General features: G+C 42.7%; 1 protein-coding gene across 2 annotated transcripts in view; it reads right to left on the bottom strand.

Annotated features, from left to right (window-relative positions):
- Positions 1-17087, bottom strand: part of arhgef18b (rho/rac guanine nucleotide exchange factor (GEF) 18b) — a 61926-nt gene that overhangs the window by 2350 nt on the left and 42489 nt on the right. For both annotated transcript variants that reach the window (XM_054752361.2, XM_054752362.2), the window contains 10 exons: positions 16879-17057; positions 16625-16698; positions 15444-15629; positions 15152-15298; positions 13743-13858; positions 12270-12338; positions 12084-12131; positions 11375-11656; positions 11131-11280; positions 182-518 (listed from right to left, as the gene is read on the bottom strand). In XM_054752361.2, the coding sequence (XP_054608336.1) occupies positions 182-518; positions 11131-11280; positions 11375-11656; positions 12084-12131; positions 12270-12338; positions 13743-13858; positions 15152-15298; positions 15444-15629; positions 16625-16698; positions 16879-17057 (1588 nt within the window). The remainder of the gene's footprint in view (positions 1-181; positions 519-11130; positions 11281-11374; positions 11657-12083; positions 12132-12269; positions 12339-13742; positions 13859-15151; positions 15299-15443; positions 15630-16624; positions 16699-16878; positions 17058-17087) is intronic.

The raw sequence follows: 17087 nt of genomic DNA, 5'->3' as shown, positions 1-17087 counted from the left end.
GAGTTGTTAAAGCTAGCAGTTAGCTTCTACTTGCGAGACGTGCACTGCGGTCTCCTGGACGCCAAATCAACAACACACGGGCAGAAGATTACATGTTAAACTCAGAGCGACTGATCATATTTCAAAACCAAGAAGTTTCTCAGAGAAGATACTCTTTAAGAGACAGACCCTGGGTCCTTACCTGTGCTGTCAGTGCGGTGTGAGGCCTTTCCGCTCTTCCCCCCTTTTCCTTTGCCACTGTTGATTGCTGCCAGTTTGGTTGGGATCTGCTGCTGCACCCCAACAGGTTTGTGCTGCTGGTTGGTGGTGCTGAAAAGATGGAGAGGCACTTCTGTCTTCAGAGGCAGTGTGGAGGAGCCTGCCTCTCGCCTCAGAGTCACTTCAGGGCGTTCGGGGTAGTCGGCGGGAGCGACGGACAGGCTGCCACGCACTATGGGCTTATGGGAAAGAGGCAGGTCAGACACAGCGGAGGAGCTGGACAGGAGCTCCCCGTTCAGACTGCCAGAGAGTGGGGCCACCTTAAGGTGAAAAAAATAATAAAGACTGCATGTTATTAAATAAGACATAAGCTTGATCTTGTCACAAACACAATTTTCCAAGAACTGAAACACTCCGCTCTAATTATTAGCATCGATGTTTGATTCGGTCTGGAATGGAGATGTAAAACATCTGGTTTTCATTTTTACCCCAACAAGCCTGCAGAGAGCATTTTAGCTCTAAAATGAAAGAAGCCCAGTAGTGAAGGGTATTTATGGGACTAAAGAGAGAACCGGAAACACACTGAACTTTTTCTGCTGAGCATGCATTATAGAAAGCCTTTGATGCACTGTATGTGCAAACATGATGAGGAAAATAAAACCACTAATGGCCCTTGTGCACATAAAGGCGTGTCTAAAAAAACAGGTCACTGAACAAGTAGTGAAACAAGGAAACAAACGTCATGAAAGCCGAAAGTAAAAGACAGACTGCTTTGTTTTTAAAATCAGTGGAATACAAGCCAACATCAACATTGGTTTTTTTACTTATTTTTGAAAATGATCGGCCACTGATCAGGCTGAATGTGAAAATAGTCTTCTACACCTATCTCCTGCATTATCTTCTAATAGGTGAAACGCTAAGATTTAAAAAGCCTGACAGATCCATGTCACACTGTCACTTAACATGGACTCATCCATTTGACTCGCGACTGAGAAGGATGCTGTTGGTTTATCGTCAGGAACAGCAGACCATTAGCATAAGCAACTCCACAACACAGCAGAACTCCTTCAGGCTTGAGTTATTTGTGGAGGTAAAACAACAAGGTTGCAATGCAGTCAGTGGTAGTTGTGTTGTTGTTGTTAGCCAATCCAAGGTGAGATGTCCAAATATCAAGAAATAAGACTCCAAATCCTGCCGCCTGAAGCTACTTTTACCTCCAGCTGACTTGTACTTCCTGAAACAGTTGCATTTGAGCTTTAATGCCCCCCAGCATATGACTTACAAGCGGAGCAGATTTAATCATTAAGATCATTCATTTCTACTAGAGACCACTGCAAATGCATTAAAAAATGAGTGAAGGACCTCTTTAAATTAAATGAAAGCTATGGGTCTCCTAGAACATTACATTTGAACATGCTAAATCAGTTTCATTAGACATGGTTTAAATGGATTTCCACACAGGGATGAAACTTTGGGGGAAAGCACCTAACCCATACCCCAGCCATGGTTGCATCTGAAGCATTTCTCTTTAAAACACTATTTCTACAAATGTCATCAACCTTTAATCTGGCCAGCCCTCCGTGATGTGACTTAAACCTGAAATCAGTGCACATCTGATTTGTCTGGTATGTAGCCCACATTCAACATGACTGATGATGATGATCCTAAACTGTGTAATGATGAGTTTCCTCCAGCTGTGACCACAAAGCAGAACGTGATGACTCTGGTAAAAGAGGGGCTCCTTTGTGGGAAAACTACCCACATCTCCTCGCCTGACCCTACCTTCTTACCCCTTCACTTCTCATCTTTCAGCACTCACTCATCTTGGTACACAGATGTGCATTTGTTCTTGGAACAAGGTGGTCTGCCGTAACAGCATAAGAACACAGGTATCCGGGTTACTGATGCATGCAGAAGCAACAGAGACATCTGACTGACAGCACATAAACAATTAGCCCTGACTGCCTTCCAGAGGTCTTTGGTAATAACAGGTTAGAGCTGGCTAATTATACAGCCAGGTTCCCCTCGACGTGAAAACTGCCTGGATTCTCCCCAATCATCTTTACTAACATTGAACAAGATGTCCCCTTGTTACCCCAGCTGGAGGAAAACAGGTCAGGTAAAGGCTAGGGTCGTGTTACTGCCACTCGGGGGAGGGGGAAGATGCAACCTTACAGGGTTCAAAGATGGAGTGAAAGTCAGAGTTGATGATCTTAACACTTTGTCCTCTTGGTGAGGCCGACGTCCCCTGGCTGATCCGCTCTGAGGGGAACACAAGGGAACGCAGCCTCCTCTACACCCGTTAAATACCCACAATCCCACGCTCTGAGGGACTGAGATCAGCCAATTTTCAAGTATGTCTTTAGCTATTATAAATCCAACTTTGACATTTTATGGCCCATCTGCAGCACTGATCTGGGCTGAATTGGGAAGATATCCGGGATAAACTCATTTAATCCTTCATCAAATAGTGTCCCAGTGATCACAGGGTTTTTTATGACAGGATTACTCTGGGTAAATAATGATTCTGCTACGTTTGGCACAACTAGAAATAAGCAAGTACTCCTCTGGAAAGCTGTTGTAATAACTGAATTAAACTTAATGTTTTATTCTGTCTGGTGGAAAACCGTCTTTAGATAAAAACAGATTCTGTTTAGGTTTGACCACCAGGTCTTCCGTTTGGTTAAAAAAAATGGCTTCAGAGCACAAACAACAAAATCTGCTTACTTATCTGGGCTAAAAGTTGCTCCAACATAACATTGTTCCACATCGGCTACACTAATTAGGTTACCTGGATTACCTTTTACCTGGTGAGAGCGCTTAAAGGTGAAATGGAACAAGAATTATTGTGTTTCTGACTTCTAATAAACACGTCAACACTGACAACAGGATTACAAAATATTTCAATCACTAAATAATGACAGTTTGTATTTTCCCTGGTGATAGGGAGCAGTAAATACCTAAATCTTTGCAAGTAAGTGGTGTTTTTGTGTTTGAGGAAGACCTCACCAACGGATGACCATTAGGGTCATAAATCCCACAACTTCTTGCTGGAGGAAAATTGTGTAAAACAACGTTTATGAATGACAAATCAGTAAATGCATTTTGTCCTCATGGGCTCCTGTAGCATGAAACAAGGTTTCTAATATGGCGTCCAGAGAGATTTAGACCAGATTTTTATGGGTTTATGTTACGAAGGCGCCGATATTTTTCAACAACTGGGCATCATTTATTTCATTTTTTTATGGATATTTCCAGAGATTAATGGTAAAAACTACACATAGTCTCTTTAAGCTGCAGTAAAGTGAAGAGTTCAAACTAATCGTGACGTGTGTGTGTGTGTGTGTGTGTGTGTGTGTGTGTGTGTGTGTGTGTGTGTGTGTGTGTGTGTGAAAAGCTGATGAAAACAGAGGGAAAAAAATCCAGAACCACTGAAATAACATTTTTTGTTCTTTGCCATCTTTAGCAATACTCAAAATATAATCTGTACACTATATTGGAGCAGGCGGAGGGAGACTAGGGGTCTTAGCACACCTTTGTTGTTGCTTGGCTTCCTGGGGCTGGAGGCTAGGAGGGAGATCTGGCAGTCTGGTTGGGGTCTGGGGTGGTGGGTTGCTGTGCTCAGCGTTGGGCGGGGGAGCCTGCTCATCAGTACCCCAGCAGAAAGGGTCAAACTCTGGTACCCGGTGATGGTTGTACCCCATGTGCAGCAGTACCGGGACCAGAGTGAATAGGGTGTGTATGGGGAGCATGAGTGGGTGTCCAGCGTGCATTTTTGTAAGTCTTGGGTTGTATGTGCATGTGTGAGCATGAGGGAGGGATTGTGTGACTGTGTTTGTGTATGACTGTATATGTCAGGTGGGGGACTTTGACTCCTCTCTTCTCCTGGGACTTCTTTTGATGATATAGATCTTCGTCTCCCCTCCCCCTGCCACACCTGGTGTGGGGTGTGGTGCCTTGGTCTGCCTGAGTGTTCGTGTCTCCCGCGTCAGGGAGTTTAAGATCTTTGGCGTCTGCCTGATCAATCCCGGTGGCTGTCTGGTGGGGTCTGGGTCCCTGGGCTCTGCTCGGTCCCTGGCGGGGGTGGTCGCCCCTGGGTCCCGGGTCGCTGGGTCCCGGGTCGCTGGGTCCTGGGCTCGGCTGGCTAGGGGGTGGGAGGCTGCGGGCGGGCCTGTGGGCTTGCCACAGGAGATCTCCAGGGGCTCTGCCAGCTGCTGGTTGTGGCCCCCCGGGGCGACCCTCTGTGCCACTCGAGGGGGGCGAAGGCCTTTCTGGTTGCAGTCTCCTTGGGGTTCCTGTGTTCTGGGGCAGCGCCTGGATCTCTGGGAGCTCCCCCCGTCTCCTACGCATCTTTGGGGGGCAGATCTGTTGTCTCTCACTCTCTCTATTGGACGCTCCTATAGAGAAACCTTACATAAACAGGCGCGTGTACACACACAGGTGCTCACATGGCGCTCTCAAAAGTATGGGCTTGGGCACGTTCAACACATGTCTTAAGGCTGTCGTTGCCACTAAATGCACTGTGATTTATTATCGTGTGATTGTTCAGTTAAACAATGTTAATTTTATATTTCATCATCAGGTTGACGCGGTGGTAGCTTGCTCCTGATGTATTGTTGTGTGTCCCATGTTTTTTTTTCTTCTATTCTTTCTCTTTCTGCAGGTCTAGAAGCAGAATCTTGTTAATTATTGTTTATTTTTGTGGAACCCCCACCCCCCACCCCCTTCCCCCCACCTTTTGTCTTTTCCTTTCTCTTTCACCTCTGTCTCCGTGTCTGGTCGGAATTACAAAGCATTCAAAAACAAAAACAATAAAGTTTTAAGTATCAGGTGTGACATTAAAAGCAGAAGCTTTGATGCTCCACCTGAGAGTAAATCTGTAAGGCTTGTTACCAGCATTCAGACATCAATTCTGTTTGCTTCACAGCCAGACAGGACACGGATTAAAAAAAAAAAAAAAAATATATATATATATATATATATATATATATATATATATATATATATATATATATATATATATATATATATAACCTGTGGGTGTTGCAGATGCTTCTTTATTTCTTTTTCATTTCATATTATTTTATTGCCATATAAATCTCTAACCTCAATGATGCACGAGTTTTATGAGTATACAGCCACAGGACTATTATGCAGTCCGACACATGTCTTGCTCTAATGAGATAACAGATGAAAACAGAGTTCTTTTGAAATGAGGGCAAGCTACAACTAGCAGTTATTACAAACACTTGGATGTGTTGAGAAAAGCACACCGAGAAGCACACACATCTTTTTTTCAAAAGGTCTAATTATAGCTTGGCAAGTTTGCTGATGACTCTTAATTTTGGGTGGTGGTGATTAAATGTCAACTGATATCAGGTTGGCTCAGAGCCTGGAACAGATTCTGAGGCTGCAGTTAAAATGTTTGATGCAGAAAGGGAACAAACCGCTTCCAAATCTTCTAAAATCAAAAGAAGAAAGCCCCTTTGCACAGCACTAGGCAGAGAACTGCAACTCACGTGTGACACATGTGTAAATTTACCTGACAGTTAGCTTGTAAATGGCTTGTAAAATATCGTTATTATACCGTAAACAAGACATTTCTCCCATTGAGTACAGTCATTCACTCTATATTTTTGCTAATAATTATACTACAGTTCTGTATTGAGTAATATCACCTATTTTAAATAAACCATGCTTAATAAGCGCATTACTATACTGTAAACAAGAGTGAAACTGCCGTAACGTGCTCTGGTAGGAATATTTGACGAGGAAGCACGTATAGTCAGAACACCGGGTTTGAAAACCAATATCAAACGCAGCGCAGGTACATTTGGATGTTTTCGCTCCAACTTCTTATAAAAACCCACTCATTTTAATAAATGTAATACATTACGCACAATGAGCCGCTTGCTTCTCTGGTAAACAACCCATTGGTCATCACTGAGCAGAGACAATGACTCACTGTGTTTCCATGTTTCACCCATATTTGTGGGAGCTTTATTTAAAGTAAACACAACATTAAATGAGTTTTACTCAGATTCATGGTGACAGAGTCATCCTTATCTTTTAGTCATCCTTATCCGTCGGTTTGTTAGTTCTACAGATCAAGTCTTGTGGCCCAAAGGGCCTCACCTTTCCTCAGCCTGTCACTGAGGATGGATCAGCTCAGCGATGACCAGGTGATACAAGCCTCTGATGAAACACTCGGCTTTTATTAGGCAACTCTAGTGCGACTGTTTGACAGATCTGTTAAGCACCGGGCATGAAATTACAGACAGTGAATCGTCCTCAAAGCTCCTCTCCCATGAAACTCTCAAACAATGACTCACACTGTGCTGCAAGGACAGAAAGACGGACGCAAAGGAGAGAATCTGGAAGTTAAATGAAGCTTTCTAGTGAAGTGGACTCCTATGGTTGTATAGATACTGCGGTTGGGAACCTTTTGTTAATACCCGCACTTTAGTGATACCTGGTTTACAATACATATATTTTAAGTCTAATTTTAAGAGAAAAGGTACTTCATTGTTTTCTTTGTTAACTAAATTAAGCAAAAGCAGCAAACTTTCAGTGCAAGCAGCAAACCACAATTTAACAGATGTCTTTCTTTTTAGAACAAGCATAATAACATTTAAACACTTGTATTAAAATAAAACATTAGTATTTACCTTTTAATGCAAAGAAAAAGTAAACAGCATGTAGATAAAGTGAAAACTACTCTTTGGTTATGGAAATATGAAACCACTACTCTAAAAATCTGAAAAATAAAATATTTAAATCCAAATGAACATAATGTATAAATAAAAAGTAAAACAAGAGTAATAAACTATGTATATACTTATTCAGCAACACAAACTTGTGTGTGTGTGTGTGTGCGCGTGTGTGTGTGCGTGTGTGTGTGTGTGTGTGTGTGTGTGTGTGTGTGTGTGTGTGTGTGTGTGTGTGTGTCAGTAGCCTCCCCATGTCACGCGCGGCTCATTAACAGGGAAATTTCATTGGGAAAGTACGGAAATTTAACGCCAAATAAGATTTTTTCGTTAGCGACACCGAAGAAGTATTTCTGGCAGGTACTAAAGACGTAGGGCGTTTCAGTACCCAGCTTTTATGAATACAGTTTACATGTATTTTAATTTTATGTTATACTGTACTATTTTACACTAAGCACGGTGACATGCACACTGACCGACATCTAAGTCGATCCAGGTCGATCTTATAATAAACAGTAATAAGCTGGGAGTCGTTATTGTAGTTTACATGCGCAATAGAAAAACAAGCTTCTCAAATTAAGTTAGTTCCACTCCGGTACAGTAGGTGGCGACATGATGCCCCTCTTCATGTCGACATTCTTCCAGTTAGCTCATAGCAACACATGCAGTAAACAGAGGCTGGCGGGAATGAAGCAGAAGGAATTGAAACAGGATGTGTACAATGGCTGGAGGAATGCACAGCAACGCTGCAGCACAGCTTATTTGGTACGTACTGTCCTGTTTTATGGTGTTATGTGTGTTGCTTTGTGACGATGGTCTTGTCAGAAGACCGCTTCCGTGGTGTTGTCGCTTCCAGAACGCAAGCGTTTAGTTTAGTTCGGCTGACCCGTTTACATGCAGAATGTATTTGGATTGGTACCGAATTATCTGGGTGCTTCAGCTCGTTTAGAACCAGTTCCGCTTCAGCCAGACTAACATGCAATTAAAAAAACCGACATGAGTCATTGTAGGGCGATACACTGAGTCACTTATGTTTTCTCTGACATACAATGCTCAGCCTAAATGAGTACACCCCGCTACATTTGTCAGAAAACCTTTAGTTTCCTTTCAGCATCAACGTTTTCTATGAGATACCAAACTACAAAATACGACAATTGTGGGCCGTTGATTGCAAACAAGATTTGTCAACTTTCACACACAATAAGTGATTTTCCTAACAAATCCATTCAAGCCCATGTTGCAAAAATGAGTACACCCCAATTAAGCCGCACTTAGGACTACAAAATTCCAATTAACACGGACTTGACCACTGGGGAATATAATGAGTCATTTGGATTCAGTGACCAGCTCAGTGGCCTAGTGGTACAGTGTCCTCTAGAGGTGTGAATCTTCACTTGTCTCCCGATTCGATTCAATTACGATTATTGGGTCAACAATTCAATTCGATTCGATATCCTGATGCATCACGATGCATCACGATTATTTCATATTGATTTGTATTCATCGATAAATAGAAGATGTCAGATAATTGCTTCTTTTTTATTATTATCAAAAACGTAATTGACACAACCTGCCAACCCTCAAAAGCTCTCCATTCACAACAGGTTAGGACAAAACATTTTAAACAAAGATTTAACAAAGTAAAACATCTGTTTCCTCGTTCAACACCACGCCTCAGGCTGAGAAAACACGCTTTACAAAATCTCACAAAATCTAAAAAAGTACTGAAAAACTACAGGACACATAATGTAATAATAAAATACATAATGGGTTCATATATGAGTGTTTAATGTCTCTGAGCAGCTCTAGAGTCAAATATTTATGCTGCAGTTGAAAGGTGTCAGAAATAACACCAAATGAAATGTTTGACTTAGTTTATTTTATTTGAACCCAGTGGTTCGTTTCTGAAATGTTGGAGAATGAATCAAGTTCTGTTTGATGCAGAAAATAAAACATAAAACTAATTCTACACTTGCAATAATATTTAAGATGTGTGTTTTATTCTTTCTGATAATAACACCAGCAGAAGGCTGTGGGCTGGATTAGGATTAAATTACCCAGCTGATGGATCTCTTTCACTAACCAGCTAACTACAAACCTTTCCAATAACCTGTCCTGTGTAACCCTCGCCATGTAACCCTCATGTTCATGCTGTCTCTGGAGGAGCAGATAGGAGACAAGATCTCCTGTGACCTAAAATGAACCAATGCTTCCTCCCAGTTTCTCTTTAAGCTGAATTTAACATCAGTTTATCATCATGAAACAAAAGAATAACGTGGAACAAGAACTTCTATCTTCTATTTCTCTCTCCTTTTAACTTCTCCGTGTCCCTAAATAAAAGAGACAGACGATCACGCTGCAGCCGCCGTCATTGACCCCGCCCCCTCCCCAAGACGGGATCTCCCTACATTACAACAAGCAGTCTGACTGAGCGCTTCCAGGAGAAATAATAATTAAATTATGAAAATAATAACGCTTGTTTGGAGCATCGGTTTGGAGGAGTGTCCTCCGATCCTCTCTCTTGTGTGAGCAGACAGTGTCTCCCTCTCTCTCTCGGTCGCTGATCGAGCGAGCGGAGCGCGCCGCATGACAACCCGCTCAATTAACATAATTCACGGCCCAAATCCAACAGAACCGGTCGGGCTGATTCGGTTCCGGTTTGGTCTCGGGTGACAACTCTAGCGCTCAGCCCTGCAGTACCACATTAAGGCGGAGGTAAATGTGAACGACGCTCACTCTGACAGATTTGGATACGGCGCTGGTGCTGCCGTTAAAAAAACAAAACTACATTCCACTATAATCGATTGTGGCGTACTCCTCTACGATGCAGAATCGTTTATGTCCGCATCCCGATGCATCGATTATTTGATTATTTTCCTCAGCTCTAGTGTCCTCCATGGGACTGGGAGATCGGGACTCGATAGCCGGTTGGGTCCTACCAAAGGACCCAATGCCCCCCCCCCCCCCCCCCCCAAAATAGTTCCCAAGCGCTACCACTGCTGCAGCTCACTGCTCCCCTCCATGGGAATGGGTCAAATGCGGAGTTGAATTTCACCAGTGTGTGATGACGACTATGGGACTTTAACTTCACTTTAATTTAAGGTGTCCAGCACACAGGTGACTATAAAATAGCATTATTTAACAAAGAAAGACCCTTCCCCATTTCATGCTGTGATGGCTCCACATGGAAGAGAAACGTCACAAAATCTGAGATATGAAATAATTTCTTTACACAAAAAAAGATATAAAGAAGATCAGCAAAGCTTTGCATATCAGTCAAAATACTGTAGCAAAAGTGATCCAAACATTTAAGAAAGACTGAAGTGCAACCATCTTACAGAGACGTCCAGGTCGTCCATGGAAGTTCAAATCTCAACAGGAGCGTCTTTTGATGAAAAGGGTTGAAGAAAACCACCATGCAAGTTCACTGCAGTTAGCTAAAGCAGTAGAAAACCAAACTTGAGTGACAGTTTCCCATGACACCATACACTGCAAAGAAAGGGCATGCATGGGTCATCCACGAAGGAAGCCTCTCCTAAAGCCCATGCACAAAAAAGCACACCTAGGATTTGCTAGGGCCCATGCTGAAAGAGATGAAGACTAATGGGACTCTATATTCTGGAGAGATGAGACAAAGATCCCTGTTTTTGGAACGAATGGTTTCAAAACTGTATGGGGTCGTAAAGGTGAGGATTTCAAAGAGAAATGCATGGTGCCTACAGTGAAACATGATGATGGCGGTGTCATTATGTGGGCTGCATGAGTGCTGCTGGTGTTGGGGAGCTGTACTTCATTGATGGTATCATGAACTCAACAATGTCCTGATCTATACTGAAGAAGATGCTGCCATCACTCCATGCACTTTTCGGGCACTTTTCCAACATGACAATGATCCAAAACACGCATCTAAAGCAGTATCTCCCCTAAATAGGCTCCGAAATTCCAGCCAACCCCTCCCCCACTCCGTCATGGGAGACTCACGCCAGCGAAACATTCCAATCAGTTCTCTTATTAACCTTAATTTCATGTTATGGAGTTAAACAAGTGTTCAATAAAGCCCAGCCTTGTGAAAATTCTGGAAATTATTCTTTTGTTCATTGAGCTACTGATTAAATTCTTACTTTTTAAAGGGGTGTACTCATTTATGCTGAGCACTGTATCTACAGATTATTTCACTAAACTTGTCTGCTAAACTTAATAGCTACCATTACAACAGACTCCTCACCTCAATGGTCTTTCGTTTGATCTTCTTTAGGTTTTCCAGGCGTTCCTTTTCTTTTTCCACTGCTCTGGTGGACTCTCTCAGTCTCTCCAAGTCCTGCTGATACGTCTCTCTCTGCCTGTCCAGCTCTTCCTTTTCCTTCGCCAGCTGCTCCTGTAATAAAATCATAACACAACATTTTGGGTTCCACTCCTCAATTATGAAAAGATTTAGGAACATTAAAGTCTGCTCCACTGCTCTAATTCACCTCAAGCTTCCTGCACTCCTCCTCCCTTTGTTGTAGTTTGGCCTCAGTGGCTTCAACTTGTTGCCGATGCCTCTCCCTCTCCTTCTCCCAGCGCTGCTGCTCATGCCTGTGCTGAGATTGCAGTTTGTGCAAAGTGGCCAGCTCCTCTCTCTGCAGAGCCAGAGTCCGCTGTTTCTCCTGCTCCAGAAGAACGTTTCCTCTGTGACGGCCCGGCAAGGATACCCGCTCTGTCAGGGAGGCCCGCTGCAGCTCAATCTGACTGTCCTGCTGTGATACGATGGCCTGGAGATGGAGAAGAACTAGGTCACCAAATACTGTCAGTAGTTCAGCTTTTAAATACAAATGCTGCATGACTGAGCAGTTAATCATGTCTTTTTCCTTTAGCAAGTGGCTTTGTGGGTATGTTTTTGTATCTACAAGTTGGAAGCAGCAGACGACAATACAGCTGACAATTTAGAAGAGCGTCTCTAAATGATGCTCAGAATTTTAGGTTACTCCTTGATTAGTAGTAATAATAGTAATAATAAGAATAATGAAATAAAATTTACAAAGTAACTATACTGAATAGCGAAGGTAGAACAGAAATTCAACATGCTATTTAAGTTAAATAAAATTGTAAATATCAGTAATATATGAAACTATTAAATGTTGTATATAAAACAAACCAAGTTTTTCTTATGCCTATAAATAGCTAAGGGGACATCATTACCTCCAGACTATAAAGCCGCTGGGAGAGCATCAACACTCTGTCAAAGAACTAGAATGTAAGAAATAAAAAGGATTAATTAGGTAAAACTAATAAAAACACAACAGATTGTTATAAACATACATTTTCTACCATAAGAACAATAATGAGGATAAATCCAAGAGCTACAATGAACTACAAGATGATTACCTCTGCCTCAGGAAATGAGTTGGACCAGATCCGGTTCCATTTAACAGGAGAGCTGCAGGTCTCATCAACCTGATCGGCAACAGAAAGTCAAACCCAATGTGATTACTGTTCCGTATTTATATAATGGAAAGCTAATTTTCAAACAGAATAAAGCTTTCAGGTCTGAAAAGTTCATTTTCCCCAAATCAAAGATACAGGCTGGCTCCTCCTGTTACAGAGAAACGTGTCACTTTCCTGATTATTTAAACAAAACATTATGAATAAAGCAGGATGAGAACCGATGCGGTGTGCATAATGTGGATCTGGTCTCAGGTAAGACAACTACAGGCAATAAGAAATAAGAAGTAATACACACATACTTTGTCATTAAGTCACCCTGTTCCCTCACCTCTAACCAGACCTGCAGGCACATGACTGTAAGCTCTTATCTAGAGCAAAGGTCAGACACACCTAACTCTTTTAAAACAAGTGGGTGTGTCCAAACACTTGACTGTACTGTACTTTGTGCAGAAGATGTGATCATCCTTCAAGGCCAAGTGGTGGCTAGTAAGTACGACTCTTGAAACAAGTCAGAGTCGCATCTGTCTTTCTTGCTTCTTCATTTGGGCTGATTGTTGCACTTTATGACCCAAGTTATAAAATTTTCGTTTTCTTTTGGGCAAACAAGTCAGAAGATCTCTTCACAAAACTTGAAAAGTGGCTAAATTAAAAGATACTTAACGTTTAAATGTTTTACACTTAGAATGTTGTTTCCTACCTCCGATTATTTAATGATTCCTCATTAAAAGGCCATTAAAACAGCTAGCTCTGTCCATTCTTTATACAGCTAACGGGCGTCCCTCATGATTCTGAGGATATACTATAAGGGTACAAGTGTGGACTGAACAGGTGGCAACAATTGGAAAATGAGTAGTTTTCTGAGGGTTCTCACGGGCTACAACATACTGAAAGTTCATTCTATGAGCTGAACTAGCTTATTTTAACATGTATGATCAAGTTTGAAAACAAATCAAACTTTCCCCACCCTGGCAGACCCACATATTTAGGTGACTTAAAGTGAAAAGGGTCAATAGATAACACTGACTGCGTCTGTCTCTCTCACACACACACACACACACACACACACACACACACACACACACACACACACACACACACACACACACACACACACACACACACACACACACAGCTTACTGTCAACATCTTATATTTAGCTGGCGAGATTAAGACCAGGAGTCACTAGAATTAACGTAATGTTCAGAGTAAAATATTTATTGAGGCTTTGTCTATTTATATACAAAACAAGTGACCTGCGTAAAAAAAACATTCCAGTAAACTTGAGGACATGCAAAGTTTCCATGTGACTTGGGCTGCTGTTGACTATTTACAGGAAATACCACCCTCACTCATCCCCAGGTATATTACATGTGTGTGTGTGTGTGTGTGTGTGTGTTTGCACAGGGCTCTTACCGTCTGTTCCAGAGTGTGGCTGCTATAGAGGTCTTTCAGCTGAGGGTCAGAGCTGGCTCTTTGGCTTCGGTCTCTGCTTCTGGACTCGCCAGAAAAGCTCTTATTCATGCTGCCATCTGCACGCGCACACACACACACACACACACACACACACACACACACACACACACACACACACACACACACACACACACACACACACACACACACACACACACACACACACACACAATGAAATACAAAGAAATATTTAACAGTTTCTACGCAGGGTGTCTGGACTCTCAGAGATGGAGTGAGATGCTCAAAGAAGATCCTCTGCTTCTCCAAATTAAGAGGAGCCAGTTGCTGTGGCTCGGGCATCTGGTTAGAATGCCTCCTCAACGCTTTACTGGTGAGGTTTTCTGGGCACGACCAACTGGGAGTAGACCCAAAGGAAGACCCAGGTTACGCTGGAGGGGCTATGTCTCTCGGCTGGCCAGGGAACACCTTGGGGTTTCTCCAGAGGAGCTGGCCCAAGTGGCTGAGAGGAGGGAAGTCTGGGCCTCCCTGTTTAAGCTGCTGCCCCCGTGACTCAACTCAGGATAAGTGGAAGAAAATGGATGAATGGATGGATGACAGTTGTGAAAAAGCTCTACACATATAATCACACAGAGATACAGTCCAAAACTCCATTATTTCAATTTTCTTAGTTTACATAATATAAAATAAATGCGTCTAAAACATCTATCCATACATTCTCTTCTGCTTATCTGGAGTTGGGTCGCGGAGGCAGCAGCCTAAGTCGAGAGGCCCAGACTCCCCTGGCCAGCTGAGACAGTCCCTCCAACGTGCCCTGGGTCTCCCTTTAGGTCTCCTCCAGGTTGGACGTGCCCAGAAAACCTCACCAGGGAGGCGTTCAGGAGGCATCTTAATCAAATGCCCGAGCCACCTCAACTGACTCCTCTCGATGTTTAGGACCACCAGTTTTACTCCGAGCCCCTCCTGGATGACCAAGCTTCTCACCCTATCTCTAAGGGAGAGCCCAGACACCCTGTGGAGAAAAAGCTCATGACGATATGTGAGGGTATGAACGCCGATCGACCAGTAAATTGAGAGCTGTGCCTTCTGGCTCAGCTCTCTCTTCACCATGACAGACCGGCCCAACGCACGCATCACTGCAGACGAAGCACCAATCAGACTATCTTGCGCTTCATCTTTCCCTCACTCATGAAAGAACCCCCAAAATAACTCCTTCACTTGGGGCAGGACCTCATCAATGACCCAGAGATGGAATTCTACCCTTTTCTGACTTATCTTGACTTAAACACCATTAATGATTTATTTAAAGAACACAGGGCCACAAAAATGCACACAAAAATCTATTAGATGGTAGATTTCCATGAGGAAGTTAGGAAAACTTAAACTCTTACTCTTACTGAGGATGGAGGGGTTACTGTCATAGCCCCCAAAGGTGCCTGCTCGCCTGGGCAGAACCCCAGAACCTCCACCTTCCTCTGTGTGAGAGGACTGCGTCTCCTCTCTCACTCCAGACTGCAGTAAGTTCTGCAGGTTCTCCACTAGGATTCAAAAGACAGAAAACAATCTAAGCAGCAGTAAATCCAGCAAAACCTTTGATGATTTATTGCAAGTCTAAAATAAACAGCAGTACAAATCTCACAAGATGCAAACTAGGGTTCTTCTGAACCTCGTGCAGATGCACACCTTCAGTAATGGCTCCTTTGAGCAAGATCTCCCCCTGCTGGAGGTCTGAAGCATCTCCTCGAAGCAGCAGCCGGGAACTGGAGGCTAAATTCTCCAGAGCTACAGTAGACTCTGCCATCTCCGCAAACAGCTGCAGTTTCTCAGTAAGGGCCTGTAAGATCACTGCATCTTTCTGACTCAGCCGCTCTGTCCAAGGGGAATTAAACAGAAGAAAATTCAATTAGGATTCATTTTTTTAAAGAAAAAAATATATATAGGGTTGGGTCAGCAGCTTTCAGGAATCATCGCTCCTAGATGAGTGTCATTAAGCTGATTTAGTTATATAAGAAAAAAATATAAACTTAAGAATGTGTATCTGTTAAATACAACTGTTTATTTACTGTTTATCCTTTTTGTTTTCACAAATAGGAGTGGACTCCATGTGGCATTAGCAAAGCTGCTCTGTCCAGACTTCAGCTGGTTCAGAATGCAGCAGCGAGGTTCTTGACACCGCATTACATCTCTTCATTGGTTGCTGCTTCAATTAAACATTTTACATTCTTCTTTTAGTTTTCAAGTCCTTAAATGGTCAAGCCTCTTCCTCCTCGTGCCCTCAGATCAGCTCCTCATCACTGTCCTTAGAGCAAGTTGCAAGATCTGCGGTGACAAGGCCTTCTGCACACCAAAACTCACAAACACTCTGTCCGTCCAGGTGAGGCAAGCGCCTTCATTCTCCACTTTTAAATCTTGTCTGAAACACACTTCTTCTCCTTGGCTTTTACCTCAGACGCCTGGTTTTAGTATTGAGGCGATAGGTTTTCCTCCATCCCATTTGGATTGCTCAATTTTACATTTGTGTGTTTTTATTTTGTTTTTTATTGTTCAAATTGCCTGTTTGGTTTGATTTTTAGTCCTTTCACTTTAACCATAATGTCTATATGATTATTTAGCTTGTTTGAATTGTGCAGTGTCAGCTGTAACTGCTGGGTTGAAAGCCCTTAAAAAACTGATGTGGAATATTTTTGCCAAGCACAATAAAACTATTTAGCAACCTACAATCCAAAGTGTTTAAAGAATAATAACTTTCAAAAACTACAAAGTTTAGCTAATGCGAACAAAACCCTTCTGCACCCCCTGGTGGTGAGACATGTGACTGCACCAAGCATTTATTTACATTTAGTATTTTCTTTATCTGATGTTACCTTGAAATTCTTTAAGCCTGGACGCTCGTGCCTCCTCTTCTTCGCTGAACAGCCTCTCTTCTGAGTGAGGACAACTTAAAAAGTGCATATAAAAGTGTTTGCTTACACTGCATCAACAGTACAGTGACATGGTTTGTAAACTATGCAGTGAATTTTTCCACAATGTTAAATCAGTGAGGTGAGTGTGGATAAGTCTGGTTCAGAAGTGTGATGATAAAGCGCATTTTCTAACATCTTCTGTGTAGTAAAGTTACCTCTCAACAGCTTGTCGTATTTGCGCCATCCAAGTGTTTCGCTCCTCCTTGGAAGTGGTGTGGATCTCATACATCTCTGGCTCGTTGGAGGAGGCGCAGATAAGGAACATGGCCTTCTCTTCGTGAGCCACCTCCCTGACAATCAGTTTTTGGAGCGAGATCACCGACGGTTTGTTATCCTGGGTGAGTTTAAAACAGAGGACAAACGG

This window comes from Nothobranchius furzeri, chromosome 8, assembly GCF_043380555.1.
Source record: "Nothobranchius furzeri strain GRZ-AD chromosome 8, NfurGRZ-RIMD1, whole genome shotgun sequence".
NCBI classification, from domain to species: domain Eukaryota; kingdom Metazoa; phylum Chordata; class Actinopteri; order Cyprinodontiformes; family Nothobranchiidae; genus Nothobranchius; species Nothobranchius furzeri.
Note: the sequence above shows the minus strand (reverse complement) of the source record. Positions and strands in the feature narration are given on the sequence as shown.